Here is a 25,425-nt window from a genome sequence, read left to right as displayed (position 1 = left end):
CCGATGGCGTTATTATCATTACACCAGTGTTGAAGATCTCCCAGTCTTATAGTCAAGACGGCTCTGAACTGAAGAACAGACTCCATTCAGCAAAGGCAGTGGATCCAGTTCAGCAACTTCAACTGTCTTTCTTTCTTTTAGTTATCATAGTCTACACAGAGTAATATAGAAATACTCGGGCCACCTTTTGTGAGGCTGAGATGCCTGTACTTCACAATGATTATTAGGAAAGAGCATATTAATCATTACTATGCACTCTCGGGGTAGGACACCAGGGTTAGATTGTGTCCTTGTCGGACTGCTTTGGGTCATGAGCCCAAACATATAACAGTCCTGCATGCATTGTAGTCTTAAAAAGGAAGGGTGGTCTTTTTCCATGTAAGGGTAAGCAAGATCAAATTCACTTGCCAATGGGACTGACTGGTCCAGGATGAATCAGGTTGCTCTCTTCTGCTGATCTTTCCATCTCTGGGGGGCTTTGACTTCTGAATTATGCTTCCAACTCCATTTAGCAATTTTGCACGAGCATATACTCATTAGTCTCCCCTCTAGCACTCCCCCCCCCCCCCCCAAATATAACCAAATGTGAAAACCACTCCTGTCTTATTCTGCCCCAAATTTTGCATGTCCATTATCTATGTGAGGAAGAAGCTGCAACATACCTGTTTGCTCCTTTCAGGTCTCTCTACAACTGCCTCTAGATAGTTAAAAGAGGCTGCTGGCATGTCCATGCTCCTAGCATCTCGGTGGCAGTTGACAGCTGTGGCGTATTCTTTTGGAAACAGGATGGTACTCTGCATGCACATTTCCAGTAGTCGATGTTTGTCGGATTTCCAATTTTTTTTCCAATCTAAGATCTGCAGATAGGACCTCCATTTCCTTTGTTCAGCCTTAAATGGCTTGGCTTCATTGCCCTGCTTCTCACTGGATTCTGGCCGTAGCAGGTGAATGTTGCCCTATTGCTTACCTGGTGAGGCCAACTAGTAGGCTCATTTTTGGTTTAATGTAGCACATGGTTTCTCTTCACTGAAGGGGATTCTGGTTACAAAGAGGTTCCTCAAACTATGGTACCTACACTTCTTACTTTATACCACTCCAGAAGTGCCTCACAAGCATGAGTGGATTAACTGACCACAGTTCATACGATCGAGTACTTGACACTTCAATCTTTGTCAGTGGCCAGGTCCCTATCCCGACACCATGCATCACATATTCAGATCCTCTGCTGGCGAGAAGGTGTAGCCCCCTCCCCACCCTATGCTGAGTTTTGAGAGAGATGTTAACAGTGGAGGAGCGGCCTAGTGGTTAGAGTATCGGTCTTGAACTCCAGAGGTGGCTGGTTCAAATCCCACTACTGCTCCTTGTGATCTTGGGAAAGTCACTTAACCCTCCATTGCCTCAGGTACAAGCTTAGATTGTGAGCCCACCTGGGACAGAGAAATATCCAGTGTACCTGAATGTAACTCACCTTGAGCTTCTACTGAAAAAGCTGTGAGCAAAATCCAAATAAATAATAATTGTCAGGACTCCTGTGTGACGTGACCATTGCTACAGCTGTAAGATGGGCATATACCAGTGATATACAGGATGCTTCTCAGGAAGTAACATAGTAACATAGTAGATGACGGCAGAAAAAGACCTGCACAGTCCATCCAGTCTGCCCAACAAGATAACTCATATTTGCTGCTTTTTGTGTATACCCTACTTTGATTTGTACCTGTGCTCTTCAGGGCACAGACCGTATAAGTCTGCCCAGCACTATCCCCACCTCCCAACCACCCGCCCCTCCTCCCAACCACCGGCTCCGGCACAGACCGCACAAGTCTGCCCAGCACCATCCCCACCTCCCAACCACCAGCCCCGCCTCCCAACCCCGGCTCCGGCACAGACCGTACAAGTCTGTCCAGCACTATCCCCGCCTCCCAACCACCAGCCCCGCCTCCCGATCCTGACTAAGCTCCTGAGGATCTATTCCTTCGGCACAGGATTCCTTTATGCTTATCCCACGTATGTTTGAATTCCGTTACCGTTTTCATTTCCACCACCTCCCGAGGGAGGGCATTCCAAGCATCCACTACTCTCTCCGTGAAAAAATACTTCCTGACATTTTTCTTGAGTCTGCCCCCCTTCAATCTCACTTCATGTCCTCTCGTCCTACCATCTTCCTATCTCCAGAAAAGGTTCGTTTGCGGATTAATACCTTTCAAATATTTGAACGTCTGTATCATATCACCCCTGTTTCTCCTTTCCTCCAGAGTATACATGTTTAGTTCAGCAAGTCTCTCCTCATACGTCTTGTAATGCAAATCCCATACCATTCTCGTAGCTTTTCTTTGCACCGCTTCAATTCTTTTTACATCCTTAACAAGATAAAAAAAAAAAAAAAAGGAAGATGCTTCTCTGGTGGCCAGTGAGGTAGCAAGAGATGAACTGAAAGGCCTTGGGGTTCAGTATTATGGCTGCAACTAGTGCTGGCCACCTGCCCTGCTCTGTTCTAGGCCTTCCATGGGGCAATCCATCTTGTGTCAACCCCAAGCAGCCGTAGTCTCAATATTCCATGGCACTAGCTGGAATAAGTACTGTCTCTCAAAGGACTGGATGTGACGTTACCCATGGTAGTGTCCGCAAACTGAAAACAGATTTTAATTTAAGGTTTCAACAGTTTTTATTAATGAAGCACAAAAATGGTGTTTACATAATGTAAGTATCACTACAATCAATCAACACACATTAAGTACGGTAATTGTGCGATATTACTCATCTCCATTAATCTTTTAACTTTATCCCCCCCCCCCCCCTTTTATGTACTAATAGCTAACATTTATTCAACAGGATCTATTAACAGCAATTTTTCAACAACCCTTTCCCCCCCATCTCTTCCCTTCTACCAATTGACATCATATGTTCAAATGCATTAACCCCCGAAATATAACCACTTTCAGGTGTCAGCTTTACATTCACAATCGAAAGCACTGAATTAAAATCAAACAAAAATGTGTGAACTTACTCCCCTCCGCGAGAGAGCCAGGGGGCCTGTGTTCTGATGGCCCTCCTACCCCTCCCCGGAAGATGTCTGTAACAGACTGGAAAAGGGCTAATATAACTCCAAATGGACTTCCCCCCCCTACTACCTCCCCTCCTAAACCCTCCCTCCCCCCTCCTAGGTCTACTCTACTGTTCTTTCCCAATTCCTAAAAGGTAGTAGGAAAAGTCTCTATTCCCATTCAGTTTCCATTAGTTGCCGAGGGAAGCTTAGACAATGCTCCAAGTTTATTAATAATATGACTCCTCGCCCTGTGAGACAATGTGTTAATATATCCTTCCCAGGTAAGGAAAAAGTTGCTTTGTGTCTTAAGGTTAAGCAGAGAGTCCTGGAGCTCCATCATAAGTAAGTCATGTAAGCGATTCCTCCATTCTTGTGTCCAATTAACAAGTATGCACTTCATGCCCACCAAAAAAGCCTTATGGGCCATTACATTCTGGTATCTCGTACCCCCCTCCACTGGAGCGTGGCAGCCCAACAGAATACTCGTAGGCTGCTGATTAACCGTCTTCCCTCCTATCCTTTCTAAATACTTAACTATCCTAGTCCAAAAAGCTGTTATAGCTGAGCACTTCCAGAAAGCATGGTAGAAGTTATTGTCTGGCGCACCACAACATCTACATTGGGCCGATTCTATATACCCCATTTGACACAGTCGAGACTGAGAGGTGTATGCCCTATATATCATTCTGACCTGGCATTCTCAAAGGTTTGCGTTTTGCATCCATTTCAAGACTCCTCTCCAATCCTTCAACAAATCTCTCGGGGTGATCCCTCTTTGTGTGTCTGCTGTCCACTTTGCTGCCACTCGTGTGAGATCTCCCTGTGGCCGAGCCAGTAACAGCCTTTTATGTAGTATGGATATCGAAATAGGATCCTCTGATACTATCTCGAATAGTTCCTCCATCTTAGTGGTCAGATCAACACCAAGTGCTGCTCGGGGGAGTGAAGCTATATAGTGTCTAAGCTGCTCGTATGCAAAACATACCCCCCAATCTGTTGCGTCTAGCTGTAACTCGGCCATTGTTTTAAGGTTCCCACTGGGCTCCAACCAATAGTGTAAAAGTATATCACCCCCCTCTCCCCAGGATCTCAATATAGGATTTTCATCTCCTGGGCGAAACGCCTCATTCCCTTGGAGGGGTAGTAATCTACTACATCTAGGATCGAAGGACCACAGCCTAGCCAGGTCCTGCCATATGGCTTTTAAGGGCCACACCAAAACACTAGTCCGCAACCTTGTAGGCAGGTCCTTCAGTGCCCCATGTAAGACATACATCAGGTTTAAGGGGCTACACCTCGCTTTTTCTATCTCTAACGGGGTATAATCCTCCCTCTGCAGATACCAGTCCCCTAAATGGCGCAATAAACATGCTATGTTATAGCGTTTAATGTCCGGCACTCCCATCCCCCCCCCCCCCCCCCCACACTTCTCCAAGGCCTCACCAATTGTGAATATCTTATCTGGGGTCTTTTCCCAGCCCACAAAAATTTGGAGAGCAGTTTTTGTAAAGATCTCACTTCCTGGTGTTTGAGGTACAATGGGATAGTCTGTAAAAAGTATAACCACTTAGGGAAAAGCACCATATTAAACAAGGAGATGCGGCCCACCAACGATATCGGTAGTCCTGCCCATCTTCCCAATGTTCTCTTGGTGTCTTCTAGCAAGTATTCTACATTAGCACTATATAGCTGCTTGGGGTCTTTGGTAAGCTGGATCCCTAGGTATTTAAACGTACCCCCCACTCGAAGAATGGGAGGTGATAAGACAAAATCCTCTCATTTGTTCTACATTTCTCATACGGGCCCTCTACCAGTTTTTTTTTTTTTTGCGATAGGGGTATGCGGTCTTATAGTGTATAAGGCCAGGAGAATTAGGTTATAGATCATAATCTGTGTGCTCCTTGAGCTATTAAAGTATTGGGAGGGGGAGGGGGGAGGGACTGTTCCTGCACGTCACAAAGTTTATCAATGTGGTTAATGTCAGCTTTTGCTTAGTCTGCTTGGTTTAAGGTTTTCGATCCATTGTATATTGAACTTGGGGGAAGCATTCTTTGTTACATCATCAATAACATTTGTTGAAAAGTAATTAGGGGGGGGAGGGGTGGGTGGGGGGAGGGAGGGGGGAGGGGAGGGATAAAAATGGAAAAATTTGTATAGTGACTGGAGTTATGACATTGATAATTTGTAATGGTCTCTTTTCATAGCATACTCTGTATTAGCGCTGTTACTATTAATAAAAAGATTTAAATATATAAACGTACCCCCCACTCTTTTAAGTGGACAACAAACTTTCCCATTGTTCCTCTCTCATGTGAAGTGTCATAATCTCAGATTTGTCTAGATTGAGACGAAAGCCAGAGTAATCCCCAAATTCAGCAAAAATGTCCAGTAGGGACGGCAAGGACACCTGGGGGTCCTGTATTATAGTTAAGAGGTCATCAGCGAAAGCCGAGATCTTAAAGGAAGTTTGCTGTATCTGTACCCCTCTCACCTCCTCCATACTCTGGATATCTCTAATAAGAGGGTCAAGCACCAACACAAAAAGAAGGGGCGAGAGGGGACATCCCTGTCGGGTACCCCTGGCAATCCTGAATGTTTCCGAAGCCTACCCGTTTACCCATACCTCCGCAGTAGGTCCTTGGTACAGAGTTTCTATGGCATGTAGGAAAAACCCTTCCATCCCAAATGCCCTCAGGGAGGCAAACATAAAATCCCAATTAACCCGATCAAATGCCTTTTCGGCATCAAAACTAATTATTAAGGCCGGGGTTGATGATTCATGTAGGCTTTCCAATGCTCCCAAAATCTGTCTCATATTGCAAGCTACTGATCTTTCTCGTACGAAGCCCACCTGAGACTCCTCCACTATCTCCGGCAAGATCCGTGCCAGTCTGTTTGCCAGAATCTTTGCCAGTAATTTTGTTTTGGCTAGAAGTGGGTCGCGGCCTGGTTTTAACAAGACTATGATTTGTGCCTTCCTTAAAGACTCTGGTAGTCCCCCCATCTCTATACATTTATTGAAAACCTCTGTCAGGCAAGGTACAATATCCGAGCTAAGGAGCTTATAAAACTCAGAGGAGAGTCCATCCACTCCTGGAGATTTGTGCAATGGGCTGGCACGTATACCCCAGCTCACCTCGTCTTCTGTTATTAATCTATTAAGGCTGCTTTGTTACATCTCTGTGATCTGGGGAAATGACTGTCCTGCTAAATAACACTCTGCTTGAAGCCCCTGATCCTCTGGAGGGGAATATAAAGTCTCATAAAACTGCCGGAATACTTCATTCACACCCTCCAGAGTATGCTGAATACCCCCCTGTGTATCTCTGATTTGTGACACATATCTTGAGCCACCCGCTTGCTTCAACAGTCGTGTCATCAATTTCCCTTGCTTATTTGCTTATTTGTATAACTGATAACGATAATAAAAATTTGATTTTTTTAGCTTTGGCATGTATTAACTGGTTCAAAGATGACTGAGCCTCTAATAGCCTTGATTTATTTAAGGGCGTTGGGTTAGTTCCAAATCTCTGGCATGCCTGCCCCACTACCTTCCCCATCCTGTCTATCTCTGCCTCTCTGGATCTTTTCTTATAGGAATGATATGAAATTATGGCTCCTCTCAGCACGGCCTTGGCCGCTTCCCAAAATAGTATCGGGTCTAAATGATAGCTATTCTCATTAAACTCTGAGTATTCTTTCCATTGGGATTGTATATAGGAGGCAAATTGTGGGTCGTAAAACAGTTCTTTGGGAAATCGCCACCTAGGCCTCTGGGTTCTATCCCCTCCACACCCAATTGTAATCCACACAAAAGCGTGGTCTGATACCTGTGTCGGCCCTATCTCTGCCTGTTGTAGCCAAGGAGTCCTATTTGCCGAAACCAGGATATAGTCAATTCGAGATAGTGTGTCATGTGCCCTAGATAAGTGGGTATAGTCCCTCTCTCCCGGGTGGTACAGGCGCCATGCGTCTACTAGATCTAACATAGAGCACAGCCGTGGGACTCCTTTTGTCAAATTCACAGGCCCTATTCTGGAGGCTCCAGTGCTATCCAATAACGGGTCATAGACTGAATTAAAGTCCCCCCCCATAATTATAGGCATCTGGTCAAAGGAGTGCACATGTCTCACCAGGGTCTGGTAAAACCTCTTGTCATATTGGTTCGGTGCATATACATTAATTAGTAAGAAAGGGTGATTATTCACATGGGCTTCTAAGAAAACATATCTTCCTAGCGGATCCGCAATTACTCGTTTTTTAGTGATATGAAGACCTTTGCGGAATAAAATAATAACTCCCGCCTTTCTATTTGGTGACGGGCTTTCCACATAGTCTCCCACCCACCATTTACATAACTTCTTGTGTTCTATTGCTGTTAAGTGTGTCTCCTGTAGCATTGCTATCTGTGCCTTTTGTCTATTTAAAGTCTGTAAAATCTTACTTCTTTTGATTGGGGAGGAAATACCCCCCACATTCCAAGATATGAGCTTAAGCATAACCTGTCCAAATTGGCTCACATATGTTGTTAAACCTATAGTAAAGAGAGAGGTGTCCCAGCCTACACCTCTCTCTGCTTCTTTGTTTACTCTCGGCACTTCCTAATTGTCTTCTCCTACCCCATTTACATGCCATGTTCGAACAGACCTTCTCCCCACCCCCTCCCCTATTCCCCCACTCCCCTAACCTCCCCCCCCCCTCCAATCTTTAATCCCTTGAGTTCCAACAGGGAACTCATCACGTATAGTGTCCTTTCCCCCTCTATTTCAGTTAGCCATCTGCTCCATGGGGAATACCCCATCATGTAGAACTTATGCCTGTCTCCATTTATTGAGACCGGGTGTTTACCTTGTACCCCCCTGTCCAATTACTCCCTTGGGACAAAGGTTTAGGTATGGAGATTTAGTCTCTATTCATACTTAGCAGTCTTCCAGTCCCATGTCTCAAAGTCTCTATCAACTCACTTGTCCCGTCAAAGACTTTCTTCTGTTAAACGCCATCTTTTCGACATCAGGTTGCAGGTTCCTGTGCAATGCTCTTAAGGAATTCTTTAGCTGCAGACACCTCTTCAAAGAGTTTCTCTCCTCCCTCGTACTGCACCTTCAGTTTGGCAGGATAAATCAGTGCAAACCTGATTTTTTTCCCATGTAAGGCCGCGCACACGGGCGCAAACTCCTTTCGCGCCGCGGCTACACGTGCTGAATAGTCCTGGAAGCAAAGGATCCATTGGCCTTCACAACGAAGCTCTCCTCCGGCCCTCACAGCCTGCAATATCGCCTGTTTGTGGCCGTAGTGAAGAATCTTCATTATCACCGCCCGCAGTCTCGCCGCGCCTTGGCGCCTCGGCCCCAGCCGATGTGCTCTCTCGATGCGCAGCGGGCCCGGTAGATTATTCAGTTTTAATGTACTCTGAAGCCAGGTTTCTAGAAAACTTCCCAGCTCTGAGTCCTTTATTTGTTCCGGGAGCCCAATTAGTTGTAGATTATTACGACGAGACCTGTTCTCTAGGTCGTCTAGTTTGTTTTCTAGCTCTGCGATTTTCTTCTGTAGGGCCTCCACAGGTTGTTCGGATGTCACTGCTCGGTCTTCCAGGTCACTGATCCGCTGTTGCATGTGGTCCAGGTCGAGGTGGAACCCGTTGAGCCGTTCATGGGCAGATTCTGCGCAGTCAAACAACGCTTGCAATTTTTTATCGAGGGCCGCCTCTACCGCAGCTGTCACCTCCGCAGTAATTTCTGCCGTCCATACCGAGCAAACGTTCGAATTCGGCGATTGCTGTCCGGGCGCCATCTTGGATCTTGCCTTTATCTTTATCTTTTCTAAGCATTTTCGCCGCCATTCTTCTTCTCAAGGCTAGCGGGCAAATGCCACCCGGTCTCCAAGTTGTTAGGCTGGCGATACAAAACTTCATTTTTCCCCTTTGAGGCTGATAATAGCGTTAGATGATGGGGGAATCGCAGGAGCTCAGTTCCAACGTGACTTCACTCCTGCATCACACCACGTGACCTAAACAGATTTTAATTTAAATACTTATAGTCTGTACTATATCCAGTACAGCAAGGAAGTAGTATGACTTCTGAAGTGCTGTCAGAATGTCAGGCCAATATTCCCTCTTTCTTCTTCTCAGTTACCCAAAAACAGATGGAGGATGAAGGTCAGTCTGTAGCAGGAATTTTTATTAGAGGAAAAATATAGCAAAATAGTTATGGAAAACACAGACTACCACTATATGAAGAAATAAGCCCGATTAGTGGGACTCCTTTGCTTTATCATTAATTTTAAATAATGATATACCACCTATTTATCATTCTAAGTGGTTTATAATATAGGAAATAAAAATAATCAACACATAATTAGAGCTTTTGATTTTAGATTTTAACCATAAAACAATGATGCAAAAAAAAAATTAAAATAGGTATTTATAGATAAACACCAGACCACTACTACTTCTCCCTATTTATTTATTTAGATTTTGCTCACACCTTTTTCAGTAGTAGCTCAAGGTGAGTTACATTCAGGTACACTGGATATTTCTCTGTCCCAGGAGGGCTCACAATCTAAGTTTGTACCTGAGGCAATGGAGGGTTAAGTGACTTGCCCAAGGTCACAAGGAGCAGCAGTGGGATTTGAACTGACCACTTCTGGACTGCAGGTCACCTCTGGACTGCTAGATCGGTACTCTAACCACTAGGCCATTCCTCCACTCCACCCTAGAAGTCTCTCATCCCTTCCCTGGCTTATCTTGCACCCTCTACTCGGGTTCTGATGACTCCTAAGTGACAGAAACATTCCTATTTGATTCTACAAAAAAAAAAACAAAAAAAAAACGGGTCCAAGCAATGGTACTTGTGGCAGAAAACACCAACATACACCAATTTTTCTAGCCTCACAGACCCTCTAAATTAGTTACAAAATGGACACCTAAATTTAGAATTTATGAGCATCCAATAATAGAAGCCCTATACATAATACACACAAAACTGTTCATTTAAATCTAAAGAAAACAAACAGCAGGTGGGTAAAATGTCAGGAATTCTCATGGTTGAATCTTAGCCATGCACAAAACATTTAATACCGAATTAACTAGAAGTAGTTACTGTAACACTGTGTCCTGTCACCTGTAAAAATAAAACTGGTACTGAAGCCTTTAAAAACCCTAGTAAATTTTTCTTCTTCAAGCATGTTGGTGGTAACTGTAGATTTAGTATTTTAATAACTAATTACCAGAAACTGTACAACATTACTTTCTTTGTAAACTTAAGAATAAAGTTAATTCTTAGTAAGCTATTACTCAAGCAAAACCCCATTCCTGCATTCATTTTCTAGGTAAAAGCAATACCTACCTGAGGTGCATTTGTTGCCACTAGAAATGCATTTGTACGTCCTGGATGATCATAATCATGCATAGCAGCAGCTACATACAGAGCCATCAATTCTAATGCAGGGATGTTTGATGACAGACAACCATAGCTTTCATCAATAATACTGCAGCTCTTAGAACAAATATAAGCAACTTGACCCGGAGAGATTCCACTATCTGAATCTAGGAAAAATGAACAAGTGTTAAAAACTTAAAATGCAGTAAATATTCAACAGTTAATATTCAAGCATTCAACCATCACCAAAACATTTTCATTGCTCCTCGTATCCAGTCTATTTCAGGGTCAAAGTTAATATACTGTAACACTACAATTCTAGAGCACATTTTAATACATCTTTTTGATAAAATCTACGGAAAGAACCAAAACATATAAAATCCACACTCACTGTTCAGTTATACATACATCCACTTATGAATTCTCAATCCTGAAATCTCACCACACTCATACCTTTAATCACAGAAAATGTATACCATATGTTTTTCGTTATTATATATTGTCCTCAGACCCTCTAGTTTCCCGTTGTTTTCCTTCCAATGTTTCAATGTTCTTTTCCATTGATATATTCCTTAACGATACTTTGATTTTGTCTCGTATAACTCTTCACAATGTAATCCATAACCGAATTGTAACAAACTGTATTTCCATCATTCATAATGTATTGTAAGCCACACTGAGCCCGCAAAAAGGTGGGAAAATGTGGGATACAAATGCAATAAATAAATAAATAAATTTATTGTGACCCAGACTGGCTACTTTCAGAGACCAAATGCTGCACTCAATGGACCTTGTGTGTCACTCAGCATGATTCTCCTTATATTCTTAAAACAAACAAAAACTATAGCTTATGCCCTAAAATCAAAAGTTTCTGCCAGGGACTTGTGGCCAGGTTTGGCCACTGTTGGAAGCAGAAAACTGGGCTAGATGAACCATTGGTCTGACCCAGTATGGCTGTTCTCATGTTCTTAGGAGACATAAGAAGGTAAAATTATGCCTTACCTGCTTATAATTTTCTTTCCTTTAGCAGAAGCAGATAAATCCAAGAACTGGTGAATTGTGTCCATCTACCAGCAGGTGGAGATAGAGATTACAAAGCTGAAGGCAGTGATACCAGACGGCCAGCTCCTCCTTCACTTCAGTACATGTCTCATCACCAAGCAGAATCAGACAAGAAATCAGGAAGCCTTCCTTGGCAACCATACAAAACAGAAACTCGTCAGTCTGACAAGAGAAACCATGACTGCGATGGAGTCCTCTTCAGTAGTTTCTGTTCTCTTTCCTCTTTTCTTTTTGGAGACTAAAGACCAGGATAAGAACAGACAGGTAAAATAAGCGCGGCTGACAAAGGGAGGGATCCTAGCTTCATCTGCTGCTACTAAAGGAAAGAAAATTATCAGCACGTAAGGCATAATTTTACCTTCCTTAGCGTATGCAGCAGATGAATCCAAGAACTGGTGGGCTGTACCAAAGCAATCCCTAAGTAGGGTGGGAAGTCGCCGCTCCCCGAGACAGAACCGCCGCTGCAAAGGCAGCATCTGAATACTGAAAGCAAACCCGTTCTGGCCAAGAAGTAGATAGCAATCTTGTGAAACAAGCCTGAAATGCCACCGGTGGGACGCAACCTTTCCAAAAAATCCACAAAGTATCTGCAATCTAACGAGAAAAAAATCAGATCAGACCAGAGGCTGCCATCCCACCGCAAGAACCAGCAACAAAGACAAAGAAGATCTGAACGCTGAAAAACATGCAACATCTGTGAATACTGGAGAACACTCTGAACATCCAGAAGACGAAGCGCCGTGTACTCAGCGTGAAAATCGCCCTCCCAAAAGGAGGGAAGAAAGAGAGGCTGAAAAAGAAAAGCCAAACCACAGCCAGAAAGGAAAGAAGGAATTGAAAGCAAGGTCACTCCAGACTCAGCAAATTCCAGAAAAAACAGCTCGGCATGGCTACGGTAAAAATTCAGACACTCTGCGTGCCAAAGAATTGGCAACCAAGAACACTGCTTGTAAGTTCCTAAGCAAAGCATTCTGCAAAGGAACAAAAGGAGTCCGAAGCAATGCTCGGTAGACAGGGAGCCCCAAGCTAGTCTCGGAGAATACGAATGAGGTTTCAGGGTGAAAAAGGTCGCAGCAGCGGAGGAGCAAAGCACTCTGTAAGAAATGCACCACCTCCAGGCCAGGCCCTTCTGCAACCCATCCTGCAGAAAGAACTCAATCACTGAGGAACAGATGGCCGCAATCAAGACCAAGAATGGGCCGCAACCAGCCTCAAAAAATCCTCAACATCCGAGATATGCGGTTGAACTGGACCGTGGACCACATACAAGATCACAACAGTAACCACTACGTCCAAAGAACTCTGTTCCTTAGAGTTGGCCTCTCAAAAAACCAGGCCATAAGACCAAAGCGAGAGGGATCATCCACTCAGGAATGTACCCAGAAGGAAGTGCCCGAAGTCAAGCGGGATCCAAAACCAAGGTGCCACCAGGAGCTGCACCATATCTGCATACCAAGGGTGCCGTGGTTAATCTGGATCTACCAAAATGACTCAACCCTGGTGGTGAGCTATCCAAAATAAACTCGGCCGCAGAGAGGCCACAGAGGAAACACTATTGAAGAACGTCCTCCGGCTAAGGAAGCAACTGAACAACCAGCCCTGCCGAATCACTCCGATGACAGAAGAAAGCAGGCATCTGGGTGTCCAGCCGGGACCCCATCAGATCTACCTCCAGAGCTCTCAACCTGAGGCCAAGCTGGAGAAGCACTGGTGTGGAATAACCATTCAGCCGAGACCAGAAGATGGCAGAAAAGAGAACTCACTGTAGAAAAAGCCCTTAAAGTGGGCCGCGTAGAAATGGAACACGAGGTCCTCTGCCCACTCCATGGGGGACACACGCCTTTATATGGCCACAGTCTGACTCCGAGTCCCACTCTGTTTAAGAAGCAGCCACCGCCTCATCTTCTCCGACGGCAGAAGCACCGCCTAGCCTGCAATGTGTCCTGAAGTGCTAGAAGACAAACAGAACCAAAAGCAGGTCCAGGTGGGGGAGACGGCACAAGCACCGCCTGGCCTGCAATGTGTCCTAAAAGGCTAGAAGACGAACAGCACCAAATGCAGGTCCAGGCAGGAGATCGCCTACACCGTCCCCTGTGCCATCCACCGCCCCGGAGACAGTAGAAGGACAGTAGAGTCTCTCTCCAGTCCGAGAGACTCACATCCGTGACCACCACCCTCCATGCGAAGGTGCCAAGGCATCCCTTCCACAGGGAGGAATTGCGGAGCCACCAGTTCATGCGCAGCTGTACCGAGAACAGCCACGGAAGACACTGCTGACACTCCTGGAACACAAGAGACCACCCATCGAGAAGCAATAGCTGTAGAAGTTGTCTATAAGCACTGCCCATGGCACTACCTCCAAAGTGTCCGCCATAGAGCCAAGACATGAATGCATAGCCAGGCCCGATGACTCAGCGCCCTGGGCAGACTGCACACTCAAGTCTGAATCTAGATCCTCCAGTCCTTGGTCATGAAAATAAATCGTACCAGAACTGTCTGGAATGGGATGAGGTGGCTCATTTGAATGGTGACCACCCAGCCTAAGGATTCTGAAAAGACCCGGGAAGATAGACTCTCGGATCTCGTCTAGAGCGAGGTGCACTCTGATGCTGTCCGCAAAACTTTCAAACCTAGGAAAAGGTGAAAGAAGCCATAGCCATGTCAAAAGGCAAAGCCTGGAACTGAACATGAGGGCCCAGAACGACCAAACAGAGAAACCGCAAATGAGGGGGATAAAGAGGAAAGAGAAAAAACGCTTCCTAAAGGAGAAATGCAGGGAAGAATGCTAAATTGAAGTAGCTCTGAATATACCTTGCTGTCCAATATAAATAAAAAGTGCAAAAGTGCAATAAAAGCCTTAGAGACACTGCAACAAACAGCTAGCTAGAGGTGCCACAGATACAGTGGAAGCTGGAGCTGGTATGCAATAGTCGGATCAGTGTCAGACAGCAAAACTAGAAGAACAGAGCTGCTGCACCACAGCTAACCTTTGGACCTGTAGCATAGTGTAAACTGTCTCAGCTATGCAAAGAACTGCTTGTCAAGGCAAGCAATATGAGAAAGGGAAGTAAAATATGCTCCACAGAAAAGGAGCCGAGAGCCACAGCTTCTAATATGATGCACAAACCAGCCTTAAACCTGTGACCTTCAGGCTGAAAGCCAACTATCTTCCAGAAAAATAAAACTATTTTGTTTGAAACTACCGCACCTGGAGATAAAGCCCCCATGGCAGCACTGAGGTGACATGGTTACCAGGGAGACCAGAGCACTAGCCCCAGAAAATAACAATATGTAACATTTCACACAGAAACTGGAGCCAAAGGCACTATACTATAAGCCTAGAAACTCCCTGTAAGGTGCAGAAAAAAAAGAAAACCTAAAGCACCTGCAGGCAGATGATCAAAAGCCCTGCGCTGTTCCTAACAGTGTTCTAAAAATAGCTCTGGAATAGCGCTGGAACAGCGCGGGGCTTTACCACACGGATGATCAGAGATAATGCATGCAAACGTAAGCAGCGCAATTATCTCTGATCTTGGGATAGAAGTGCGGGTGAATTGTTTGTCAGGTCTGGGTTGTCAAAAGCCCAAAACTGTCAAACACAGGGGCTGGAGGTCCATGGGACCACCAGGCCCTGACTACCCCTGCCCCGAGTAAGGAAAAACGGGGTCTGGAGGTCCAGTGGACCTCCGGTCCCCCCGACGATCTAACCCGCCCCCCCCAGGTTCAGGGAGGGCTGGAGATCAGGTGGGTCTCCAGCCCCCCTAACCCCCCCTCCTGAAAAAATGGTCCTTGGTGGTCTAATGGCCGCCGGCCAAACCCCCTCCCACCCTCCCTCCCAACGAGCGACGGGGGGGGGTGGGGGCTGGAGGTCCGCCGGACCTCCAGCCCACCTCAATCCCCCTCCACCCAGCGTTGTCTTCAGTGGTGGTCCAGCGTACAAAAAGAAACCCCCTCCCAGCCCCCCTACATTGGCTGGCGGAGGCAGGTAGCCTGCCTCCCTCCTCTTCCTTGAGTCGACGAAGAAACCCCCTCCCAGCCTCCCTACCTTGGTTGGAGGAGGTTGATAGCCTGCCTCCCTCCTCTTCTTTGAGTCGACGACGACAAAATGGCAGCGCCCAACCCCGCCCAATGCGGCTACAGACCATATAAAGGAATCGGTCCCTTATATGGTCTGTAGCCCCACCTAGCGCATCCCAGGATGCATTGGGCGGGGCTGGTCGCCGCCATTTTGTCATCGGCGACTCAAGGAAGAGGAGGGAGGCAGGCTATCAACCTCTTCCAACCAAGGTAGGGGGGCTGGGAGGGGGTTTCTTCGTCGACTCAAGGAAGAGGAGGGAGGCAGGCTATCTCCCTCCTCCAACCAAGGTAGGGGGGCTGGGAGGGGGTTTCTTTTTGTACGCTAGACCACCACTGAAGACAACGCTGGGTGGGGGAGTTGGGGTGGGCTGGAAGTCCGCCGGACCTCCAGCCCCCCCTGTCACTCGTTGTGAGGGAGGGGGTTTGGCCGACGGCCACTAGACCACCAGGGACCATTTTTTCGGGGGGTTTGGGGAGGGGGGGGCTGGAGACCCACCGGATCTCCAGCCCTCCCTGAACCTGGGGGGGGGGGGGTGTGGGATCATCGGGGGGACCAGAGGTCCACCGGTCCTCCAACCCCGTTTGCAGTTTGCTTTGGGGGGGGGAGGGGGAATGGGGGCCTGCCAGCATGCTGGACAGGGCTCACCATTCCTCCCCAAAGATCGGCAAACCCTAACGCCAGCTTGGAGCTGGCAAAGGGTTTTCCGCGGCCAGCGACCCAAATTTTGGTGCGCTGGCTGCTGATCATTGGGGATGAATGCGCTAAGCCCTGTTTAGCATGCATTAGTATGCTACTTGCGCAAAGAGCCCTCAAACGCGTTGTTTCACACACTCGAGGGCTCTAATCATGAGGCGGTAGCAAACACTGGCGCTAGTACGGCGCTAACAGCCTCTAGCACCGGTGTTTGCTTTTGATCATGAGGATGCTGGTATTCCCAGGCAGTCTCCCATCCAGGTAGAAACCAGCCAGGCCCAACCCTGCTGAGCTTCCAAGATCAGAGATCAGGGTGGTGTGCTCATAGGCAATGCCTGTACTGCCAGTATAAAAAGAGTTTCACAAAGGAAGGAAGGAAACCTCCAAGCTGTTCAAGCAACTGCCCTCAGAGAAAAACTGAGGGGACAAAAAAGTCTGTAAATAAAAATACTAACTAGGCCTTTTCAGAGGCCCAACATACAAGGAGCCCTGCTCCGATGCTGTTCACTGTTTCCCACACCAGGAACAGCCTTAGCCAACAAAGGAACTATAAGAAAATCTAAACTCACCACAGACAATGATGCCTATTGCTATCAATGTACCCACTTTGGCAAACATGGCTTTCCAGCTCAGGTGATACTTGCTGCCTTTGTGCAGAAAGGGACTGCCCTAAAAATACTCCATCAGAAAAGAAGACAGGGGAGCAATGTACCTTACTGCTGAGCTGGAGAGAAAACATCCCCTCTTCAGGGCAGGGTCTGAGACAGGGAACAAGCCAGAAAACTCCAAAGGCTGAACTAAAAGGGAACTGTCAGTTCCCCTACCAGACTTCTGCAACATATAGGCATACAGAGCAGTAGAATGAGTTCAGGGGAAGGTCAGAAGCCCCCAGAGTGGCTGATGTGTATCCTGACAAAAAAAAAAAAAAAAAACCCAGGCGCACCAGATTCCTTCTGGAAAACTTAGCCATCTAGAACCCATCTGCCTGAGATGGGCATAAAAACTTCCCCAATCACGAAAAGGGCTACTGAGGCCAAGCTCTCTTAAGAAGAAAGGTTCAAATTAAGGGTCCCAGAGCAGAGGAGATCCTGCTCAGAAGATATAGAAACAGCTTAAAGTAGTTCTGTCCTTCCCTTGGATCCCCTTGCATAGTGGGGACAGTTTAAGAAGAATTTGTGCCACTGCCCCAGCTACATGCAAACAGTTTCTGACAACAGTGATTTTGGTAAAGGAAACCAAAGGCAGCAGTCTCTAATGGAACACAAGGTCCTTTAGGAGAAGCCGACCCCCCCCCCCCCCCCCCCGCCGCCATCAAGGCCGCAGGGCAGGAAAGTATCAGAGCCGATATCAGGAGAAAAGAGGGGGCCGCACCGGCAAAAAGGCAGTCATTCCTGCCATTTTAGCTCGGGAAAAGGCTGCTTGGAAAGGGGACCTTCAGCACTTCCCTCCCCAGCATTCAAACACGCCACCACACAAAGGCCCGCTGCGGAGCACCTGCTACCGCAGTGGGGACAGCTTTCAAATGCCAGCATCGCCCACACTAAAGCACGGTACCCCTGCATCAAAAAGAGAAAGGCAGGGACTCACCGAACAGCAGGTGTTTCCAGAAGAGAAACAGAGTCCCACCGACGCAGCAGTCTGCTGCCTAACCAGCACACAGACTGAAAGCACAGCACTAAGACAGGGAAACCCTGTACTGGTCCTGTCAGAAATCTTCTGGTTTGGTTTTTTTGGTTTGTTTGTTTTTTTAACACCGAATGAAGGCAAAGGAGTTCTCTTGTTTTTTTTGTTTTTGTTTTTTACTGGTGAGGAAGGCTATAGCTCTGAAGACCGGGAGGCAGGGGTATAGCTACGGGGGGCCATGGGGGCCTGGGCCCCTGCAAATTATGTCTGGGCCCCTGGTTTGGCTGGCAGGGGTCCCCAACTCCCACCAGCCGAAGCCTTCTGCAGCGCCCTCTCCGGCGCAGCCGCGTTCCTGCCCTGCTCTTCTTCTTCCTCCTGTCCTGTGCACGCTGACGCTCCTTCTCAGTATTTGCGAGGCTAGGGGGGTGCAAGAAGGTGTGAGGCGGTGGGGGGAGAAGGTGAGGCGAGAAGGCCTGAGGCGGTGGTGGGGTGAAGCAAAGCGAAGCAAGGAGTGGTGGTGGGGGGGGGGGGGGGTTGGCGGCGGGGTGGCACTCAAAATATGCCCCCAACCTCGGGCTCTGGCCCCCTCCCGCCTTTTTTCCATTATCGGCCGATGACGCCCATGTGTTAAGCACGCCCCAGTCCCGCCTTCACTATGCTTCCGACACGCCCCTGGGAACTTTGATCGTCCCCATGACGGAAAGCAGTTGGGAATGCCCTAAATCGGCTTTCGATTATGCCGACTTGGACAAACCTGGGAGAAGGACGCCCATCTCCCGATTTGTGTCGAAAGATGGGCGCCCTTCTCTTTTGAAAATAAGCCTGATAGTAATGAGCTGCTTCATGTGCATTTTAAAATTTGGCATCTCATTACTATGTAACCCGTTGCAACTTAAATATCACCATGGTAAATAAGTCAAATTGCATTAGGGCCCTTTGAATTATGTTAAGGGGCAAATAACATGATTTAAAGACCTAACGCAGAGCTTGATAACTTCCCCCTTACAGTCTATTATTATAAGACTTCAATATTAAAATGACTGTAATCCACCTTTAATCAATACTTTTGGTTAAGCGGAATATAAATGTGCAAATATATTAAATTAACATTAATTCTCAAGGCGCAGTTGCACCATGGAGTGATAGAGGCATAATGCTATCCTTTGCTTTATTTTCTATTTCTTTCCTAATAATTCCTAACATTCTGTTTTCTCTTTTGGCCATCTGGAAAGCACAAACTGAAGGCATCCCGCAAAGACAGCACCTTATTTCATCTTCCTCAAAATGATCTTTATTGAATCTCAAATGGGAAATAAGTATGAAGAAATATCTCCATCTTCTGGCCTAAAAAATAATCTCATTACCAAGATCTTGTCTGGCTCCAAGACAAAGGATACTAAAGAATGAGACTTTATGACTTCCATTCCCTTTACTTTCTAATGTGCTTATCATCCTTTTGTTCACTCACAATGTAGGTAGTCAATTTTCTTAAATAAATAATCAAGCAGTTATTGCAACTCTTCACTTGGATAACAATGTAGGTGACAAAATACAGATGACCTACTCTCAAACAGAAGAACTAGATTTCTATCTAGCTCAAGTTCTTTCTTCATACCCTAGTTGGTGCAACTGAAGTTAAACTTACTGACCCAAAAATGAATTGAGTACTAATCTTATATAGTAATACCTACTTACCAAACAAATGGAACCATTAATTGTTGTTCCAAAAAGGGCTAAGTATTGAAATTGGAGGCCAATATATGCAGCTCTGCCTTAAAACTGTGCAAAGGGCAGCTGAAAGCCTTTTTGTTTGGGGGGGGGGGGGAGGGGCAAAGCTTTGCCCTTACCCTCAGCTCTGCCCCAACCCCATCCCTAGCTCCAGCATTAAGTTCCTTTTCCAACCCCTATCCTCAGTCCCTTTGTAACCTGAGCTCCTTTCTCTCTGCCCTAGCATCAGGCTCCTTCTCCTCTCTCTCCCATCTGACAGTACCTCCCATTTGTTACCTTACCCTTGCATCCCTGGGATTATGCCAGGTACTTATGACTTGGGTTGGCCATTGATAAAAACAAGATATGGAGCTGGATGAATCTTTTGTCTGACCTAATATGGCAATTCCTCATGTTCAGCTTTCCCCCCCTGTGTCTCTATTCTTCCCCCCAAAAGTCTCCAGGATTGCCCTCTGTGTCCCTATCTCTCCCCCTCCACATAACTAGTTTTTCCCTTCACTCTTCCCTTCCTCCCTCTTGGGGCCAGCATCTCTGATTCTTCCCTCTTGTCTCTCCCCTCCCCAGGACAAGCATCACTCCATCTCCCTTTTCTTCCCTTCTGTCCCTCATCCCCTGGGTCATCATCTCACCATTTCTTATCCTTTCCTCCTGGTCCCCTCCTTCCTTCCCAAGCCAGCATCTCTCCCCTCTCTTCCCTTTCTCCTGCTCCTGTCCCCGAGGATCCAGTAAGTTTCCCCCTCTCTTTCTTCCCTTCTGTTACACCTCTTGCAGGTTCATTATCTCTCCCTCCTCCTAGTTCTATAGCAGGTCCTGGCATCCTTCTCCTCTCTCTCCTTTCTACTCCTCTGGGTGGTCCTTGAAGCTTGTTTTTTTGTGGCCAGCAGTAGCAGCTAAATACACCCTTTCTCTAGTGGGCTTGGAGCCTTCCTCCCGCCCTACCAGAAACAGGAATGTGTGTCAGAGGTGGCAGGACATGACAAAGGAAATACCCCAGGCTTGCTGGAGACAACATGTCTTTAGCACTGCTGCTGTTCACCAAAGGCAAGTTTGGAGGGTCGTGGGGGAGGACAGTGAGAGAAGCTGGACCACAGGGAAGGGAAGGAAGGGAGATGTCAGACTGTGGAGGTGGGGAACTAATACATCAAAGATATGTTTTTGTGGGGCCAGGGTGATCCCCATACTGATCCAATGCCTATGAACTGTAAGCTTCCACGTGCAGTTTCCTAATTGTGCGTTCTTGGCTATTTAAAATTTAAATACATTCCAGAAAAATATTTTCTAGCAATATTGCAATAAAATTGTGTATTTACAAATAGAGGGAGGAAAAGGTACAGATCCACACCTGTATCACTGTGGACTTGTTGAAATCCAGGAATAGGCCGTGTTGTCAGATACCATACCGCATGAAGGACATCTGTGGCATGTGTACGATTGTGATCTAAAATCAAAGTTTACATGAAATGCATATTATTACATAAGGTTCTATAAAGGCTTACACACAAAATATTATTTGTCCATTTATGCCTCTCTCATGTACTATCACAGGCCTTAGTCTCAAGTCTGAGATGGTTTTCCTCCCTGTAAGAAGTACCTTTGTTTCTACTCCATGGATATCTGAATTCTGCCATTGCTCTGACTCCTAATCACCTCCTTTAGACTAGGTGCCCCACTACTCTCTCATTAAAAAAATGAAGTTAAAAAGTAGTATTTTGCATTTCTATGGAGCTTCAAGCTCTACTCCTTGTCCTTGACCTTCTGATTATATGAAAAATGCTACTCTTTGATAATGTCTGTTATTAAAGCCTGGCAGATATTTGAATGATATTGTTCTTTCTCCAGTTTGTTGAGTGTTAGATCAACCCTCTAAAAATGCATTTGGCCCTTAGATTTTTGCATCCCCACAGCACAATGTTTCATTTTTTAGACTAAAGTATGATTACATTTAGATTAAAGTATGATTGCATTCATTCCATGATAAAATCAAAGCTGGATTACTGTAATGCACTCTGCAATGGTCTTTCTACAAAGAGTTTGCACCAGCTCCAAAAGACTTAGAATGCTGTAGCACAACTGCTAGAAGGATGAATGCAATGTGATCATATCACACCGTTCCTGCAAAAACCTCACTAGCTACCAGTACAATACAGCACTAAATTTAAAACTCTGTGTCTAAGAAAATAGGCCAGAGTGCTTAAACAATAGGATTTTCCTCTACACATTTGTCCTCCCCAAGGAATTTCTATAACAGCACACTCTTCAAATGCAATCACATGATGTGATGCCGGACAACAAGCCTCCTCTGTTCTAATACCCACACATTGGAACACACTCCCAGAAAGTCTTATATAAAGCTAAGCCTATCTCTACTTCTGGAAACAAGTAAAAGCTTGGCTTTTCTCCCAAGCTTTTAATGGAAGAAGCAAATAGCTAGCTAGTCACACACACAAGGACTAACACCAGCTGCATATACTGTAGCAGAACTTGCTTACCCACTCTTAATTTAGCTAAAATAATTTTATTTTATGAGATATGTTTACATTTCCACATATAGGGTTTAGTATAGCATAACTGACACTACCATACTGTGTATGCTTGATACGGACATTTTTTTTTATTTAGATAAGAAAACTGCAGTTTTTATAGGCCACCCATTTTATACAAGAATTGGGGCAACCCTGGTACCATTCAATATTGGTGTATGCTTTTTTAATATATGAAATACAACTGATAAATATTTGTGTTGTCCTTTGTAAATTATTTTGTTTATACACATTACTTTCATTTACAATGTCTAATTACTAATTGACCAAATTGTTTGTGTATGGTATTTAACAAATTATGGTATACTTTTTAGTGAGCGTATACATTTTAAAGATTATTTTTATAATACATTAATTTAATATATTTATGTATATTTATGTTTTTATCTATGTCTACATGTTGATAGATCCTTTGGATCCCTGATGCAAGCACATTCGCCAAAATATAGGGGCTGGGCAGGTCAGTAGACACAGATAAATGAGCAATTTTATTTAATAAAATTTTGGCTTATCCCAACTGATGGATCCTTGAATTCAGAATCTCTCTCTTTTCTTTGCTGTCTCTGCTCCTTGCCTGTGCATTGCATTTTTGTGGAGCCTGGTTCTTCAGACACTGGGGGGGGGGGGGGAGACCAAAAGGAAGCTCTTTATTACTGCTAGTGATTATGTGCAGAATGAATTGCAGTATGGATGGACAGGGATATGTGTATAAGCATTTCTGAGATCCATTCAACAGAGTCAGTATCTCTTGTTTAAGTAGGTGGAGTGAAGAATGTTCATCTTGAGCTTTTACATGTAAAGGAATCGGTTGACATCCTAAATATCTAATACAGGGCACAAACTCCTTGTCTTCTTGGGGATCAGGAAGTACATGGAATAGGAGTTCTGATTTCCTTTCTTGAACAGGAATGGGTTCTACTTCTTTGAACTGTAGGAGAAGAGTTACTTCTTCCTGCAGCGGATGGGAATGGGCTTGAAGCATATGTGATCATGCCAAAGATTGATCTGATGGCAGAAATCGAAATCAGAAGGAATAGCAGCCCACTTTTATGATGTTACTAGAAATCTTTTGTAATCTGTTCCCAGTACCAAAGAAAGAAATGTACTCACCTTACTACAAATAGGGCAGTATGTTTATTCTGGAAGACACTGTGTGACTGTACAGGGCACTCAAAAAGAAGGCGGCTGCTTTAGTTGTGCAGGCATGGCTTGCTTAATTTGCCCTCCTCCTTGATGAGGCTTAATGAAAACTGGGATACTGAGTTTGTTGTGGTTGACTGGCAAAAGGAACAAAATCTCTTATACTGCAGTAGGAAATTCTGTGGTACTGGGATGCGCTTGTTCATCTATAAGACAATGTAGAGGTGTTGAGAGGTATTATAAACAAGGTAAGTGGAACTTAATGATATCCACAGTCTGCTTTACTTTGTTACTAAACAGAGAACCTCTCTTACAGGGGAGCATCTGATAGTCTTGTATGAATGTCTTCTTGAAGGCTGGACACATGCACCCATGCAAGACTGGTGAAAGCTGAAATTGTAGACAATGTATCAAAGACATCATATACACTGAGCAGATAAGATGAGTTCTACACTCATCTGCTTTGGTTAGGATAGCTGCCAGTTCAGAATAGGACAGTGGAAACAGGCTGGATAGAAAATCTTGTACTTTCCAAAAAATGATATGCATATGTTGCATAATATAAAGCTGATGAGCTGCAATGCAGGCTGAAAGCACTGCACTGTGGAATACTTTCTTGTCCAAATTATCCAACAACCAAGGGTCTTTATCAGCTAGCATTTTGAAAAAACTCTACATTTTATTGATTTCTTCGTTGCTGGATCAGCTAGCACTGAAGAACGAGATGGCTGGGCTTTATTGAAACAAGGTACTGATTGAATATAATGCTTTATGTATATTTTCTTGAAACAGGCTGAGTGGTAAGTGGGGACTGCCACATATGAAGCTGTTACTCTTGTAGAGGGCCAAGGATTAATATAGCTATAGTGATCTGAGGTCCTCTAGTTATTTGCATTTTTGGGCCACATTATCCAAAAATCTAAGCAGGTTCTTCATGATCCTAAAAACATTTGAATACAGTTCTGCTTCCTGTAGTAGGAGGATGGGGATCTCCCTGGCCACGTGCTGAATGAATCTTCAACAAGAAATAATTTTCACAAGAGGAAAAGAAGGGCCACAAGGAATTCTAGTACTGAACTCTTCTACTACTACTACTACTACTTATTGTCCCGTCTGTGGCCGTGCCAACCCTCAGACTTACCCTGTTTCTGGGAGTCAGTGTCTGTGCTGGCTTCTGCTTGTCTCTGTGTCTGTGTCTGTCTTAGGTTCTCTCTGGCTCTGTGTGCTGATTGCCTTACTGAACCTCACCTGTGTGGGCTTTGCCTCTTCCAAGATGGCTGCCGCCTCCTCCTCTTTGCCAGTATCCAAGATGGCTCCCGCTGTTCCTTCCTATGGGATGCCTGCTCTGAGTGTCAAGCCTCTGTTTGGTCACAAGGTGATTGCTGCAGCTGTGGCCCTGGTGTTGATGGGCTTTATTAGTCACTTGGAGACTACAGTCCTGGCCTTTGCATCTCATCTCATCTAAAGGTCCTGGTGTATAGAGTGCCCTGTACACAGTTTCAGTGTTTGCTCTGAGTGAGTTTCTATGTTTGTGTATACTAGCTAGCTTAGGCACCGTGTGGCTTGTAGCCTGTGTATAGCTTTGCTAGTGTTCTATGTTTGTCCAGACTAGCTAGCTTAGGCACCGTGTGGCTTGTAGCCTGTGTATAGCTTTGCTATTGTTCTATGTTTGTCCAGACTAGCTAGCTTAGGCACCGTCTGGCTTGTAGCCTGTGCATAGCTCTGCTAGTTCTCTGTGTTTGTTTCCAGTGTTTGACTAGCTAGCTTAGGCACCGTCTGGCTTGTAGCCTGTGCATAGCTCTGCTAGTTCGCTGTGTTTGTTTCCAGTGTTTGACTAGCTAGCTTAGGCACCGTCTGGCTTGTAGCCTGTGCATAGCTCTGCTAGTTCTCTGTGTTTGTTTCCAGTGCATGACTAATTAGCTTAGGCACCGTCTGGCTTGTAGCCTGTGCATAGCTCTGCTAGTTCTCTGTGTTTGTTCCTAGTGTAGACTAGCCAGCTTAGGCACCGTCTGGCTCGTAGCCTGTGCATAGCTCTGCTAGTTCTCTGTGTTTGCTCCTAGTGTAGACTAGCCAGCTTAGGCACCGTCTGGCTTGTAGCCTGTGCATAGCTCTGCTAGTTCTCTGTGTTTGTTTCCAGTG

General features: G+C 45.5%; 1 protein-coding gene across 1 annotated transcript in view; it reads right to left on the bottom strand.

Annotated features, from left to right (window-relative positions):
• Positions 1 to 25,425, bottom strand: part of PDE3B (phosphodiesterase 3B) — a 569,033-nt gene that overhangs the window by 23,560 nt on the left and 520,048 nt on the right. The window contains exons 11-12 of the mRNA XM_030201042.1: positions 20,949 to 21,044; positions 10,390 to 10,589 (exon numbers count right to left, since the gene is read on the bottom strand). Coding sequence (XP_030056902.1) covers positions 10,390 to 10,589; positions 20,949 to 21,044 — 296 coding nt within the window. The remainder of the gene's footprint in view (positions 1 to 10,389; positions 10,590 to 20,948; positions 21,045 to 25,425) is intronic.

The sequence above is a fragment of the Microcaecilia unicolor genome, chromosome 4, assembly GCF_901765095.1.
Source record: "Microcaecilia unicolor chromosome 4, aMicUni1.1, whole genome shotgun sequence".
NCBI lineage: Eukaryota > Metazoa > Chordata > Amphibia > Gymnophiona > Siphonopidae > Microcaecilia > Microcaecilia unicolor.
The sequence above is the reverse complement of the archived record's forward strand: the minus strand, read 5'-3'. Positions and strand labels throughout refer to the sequence as shown.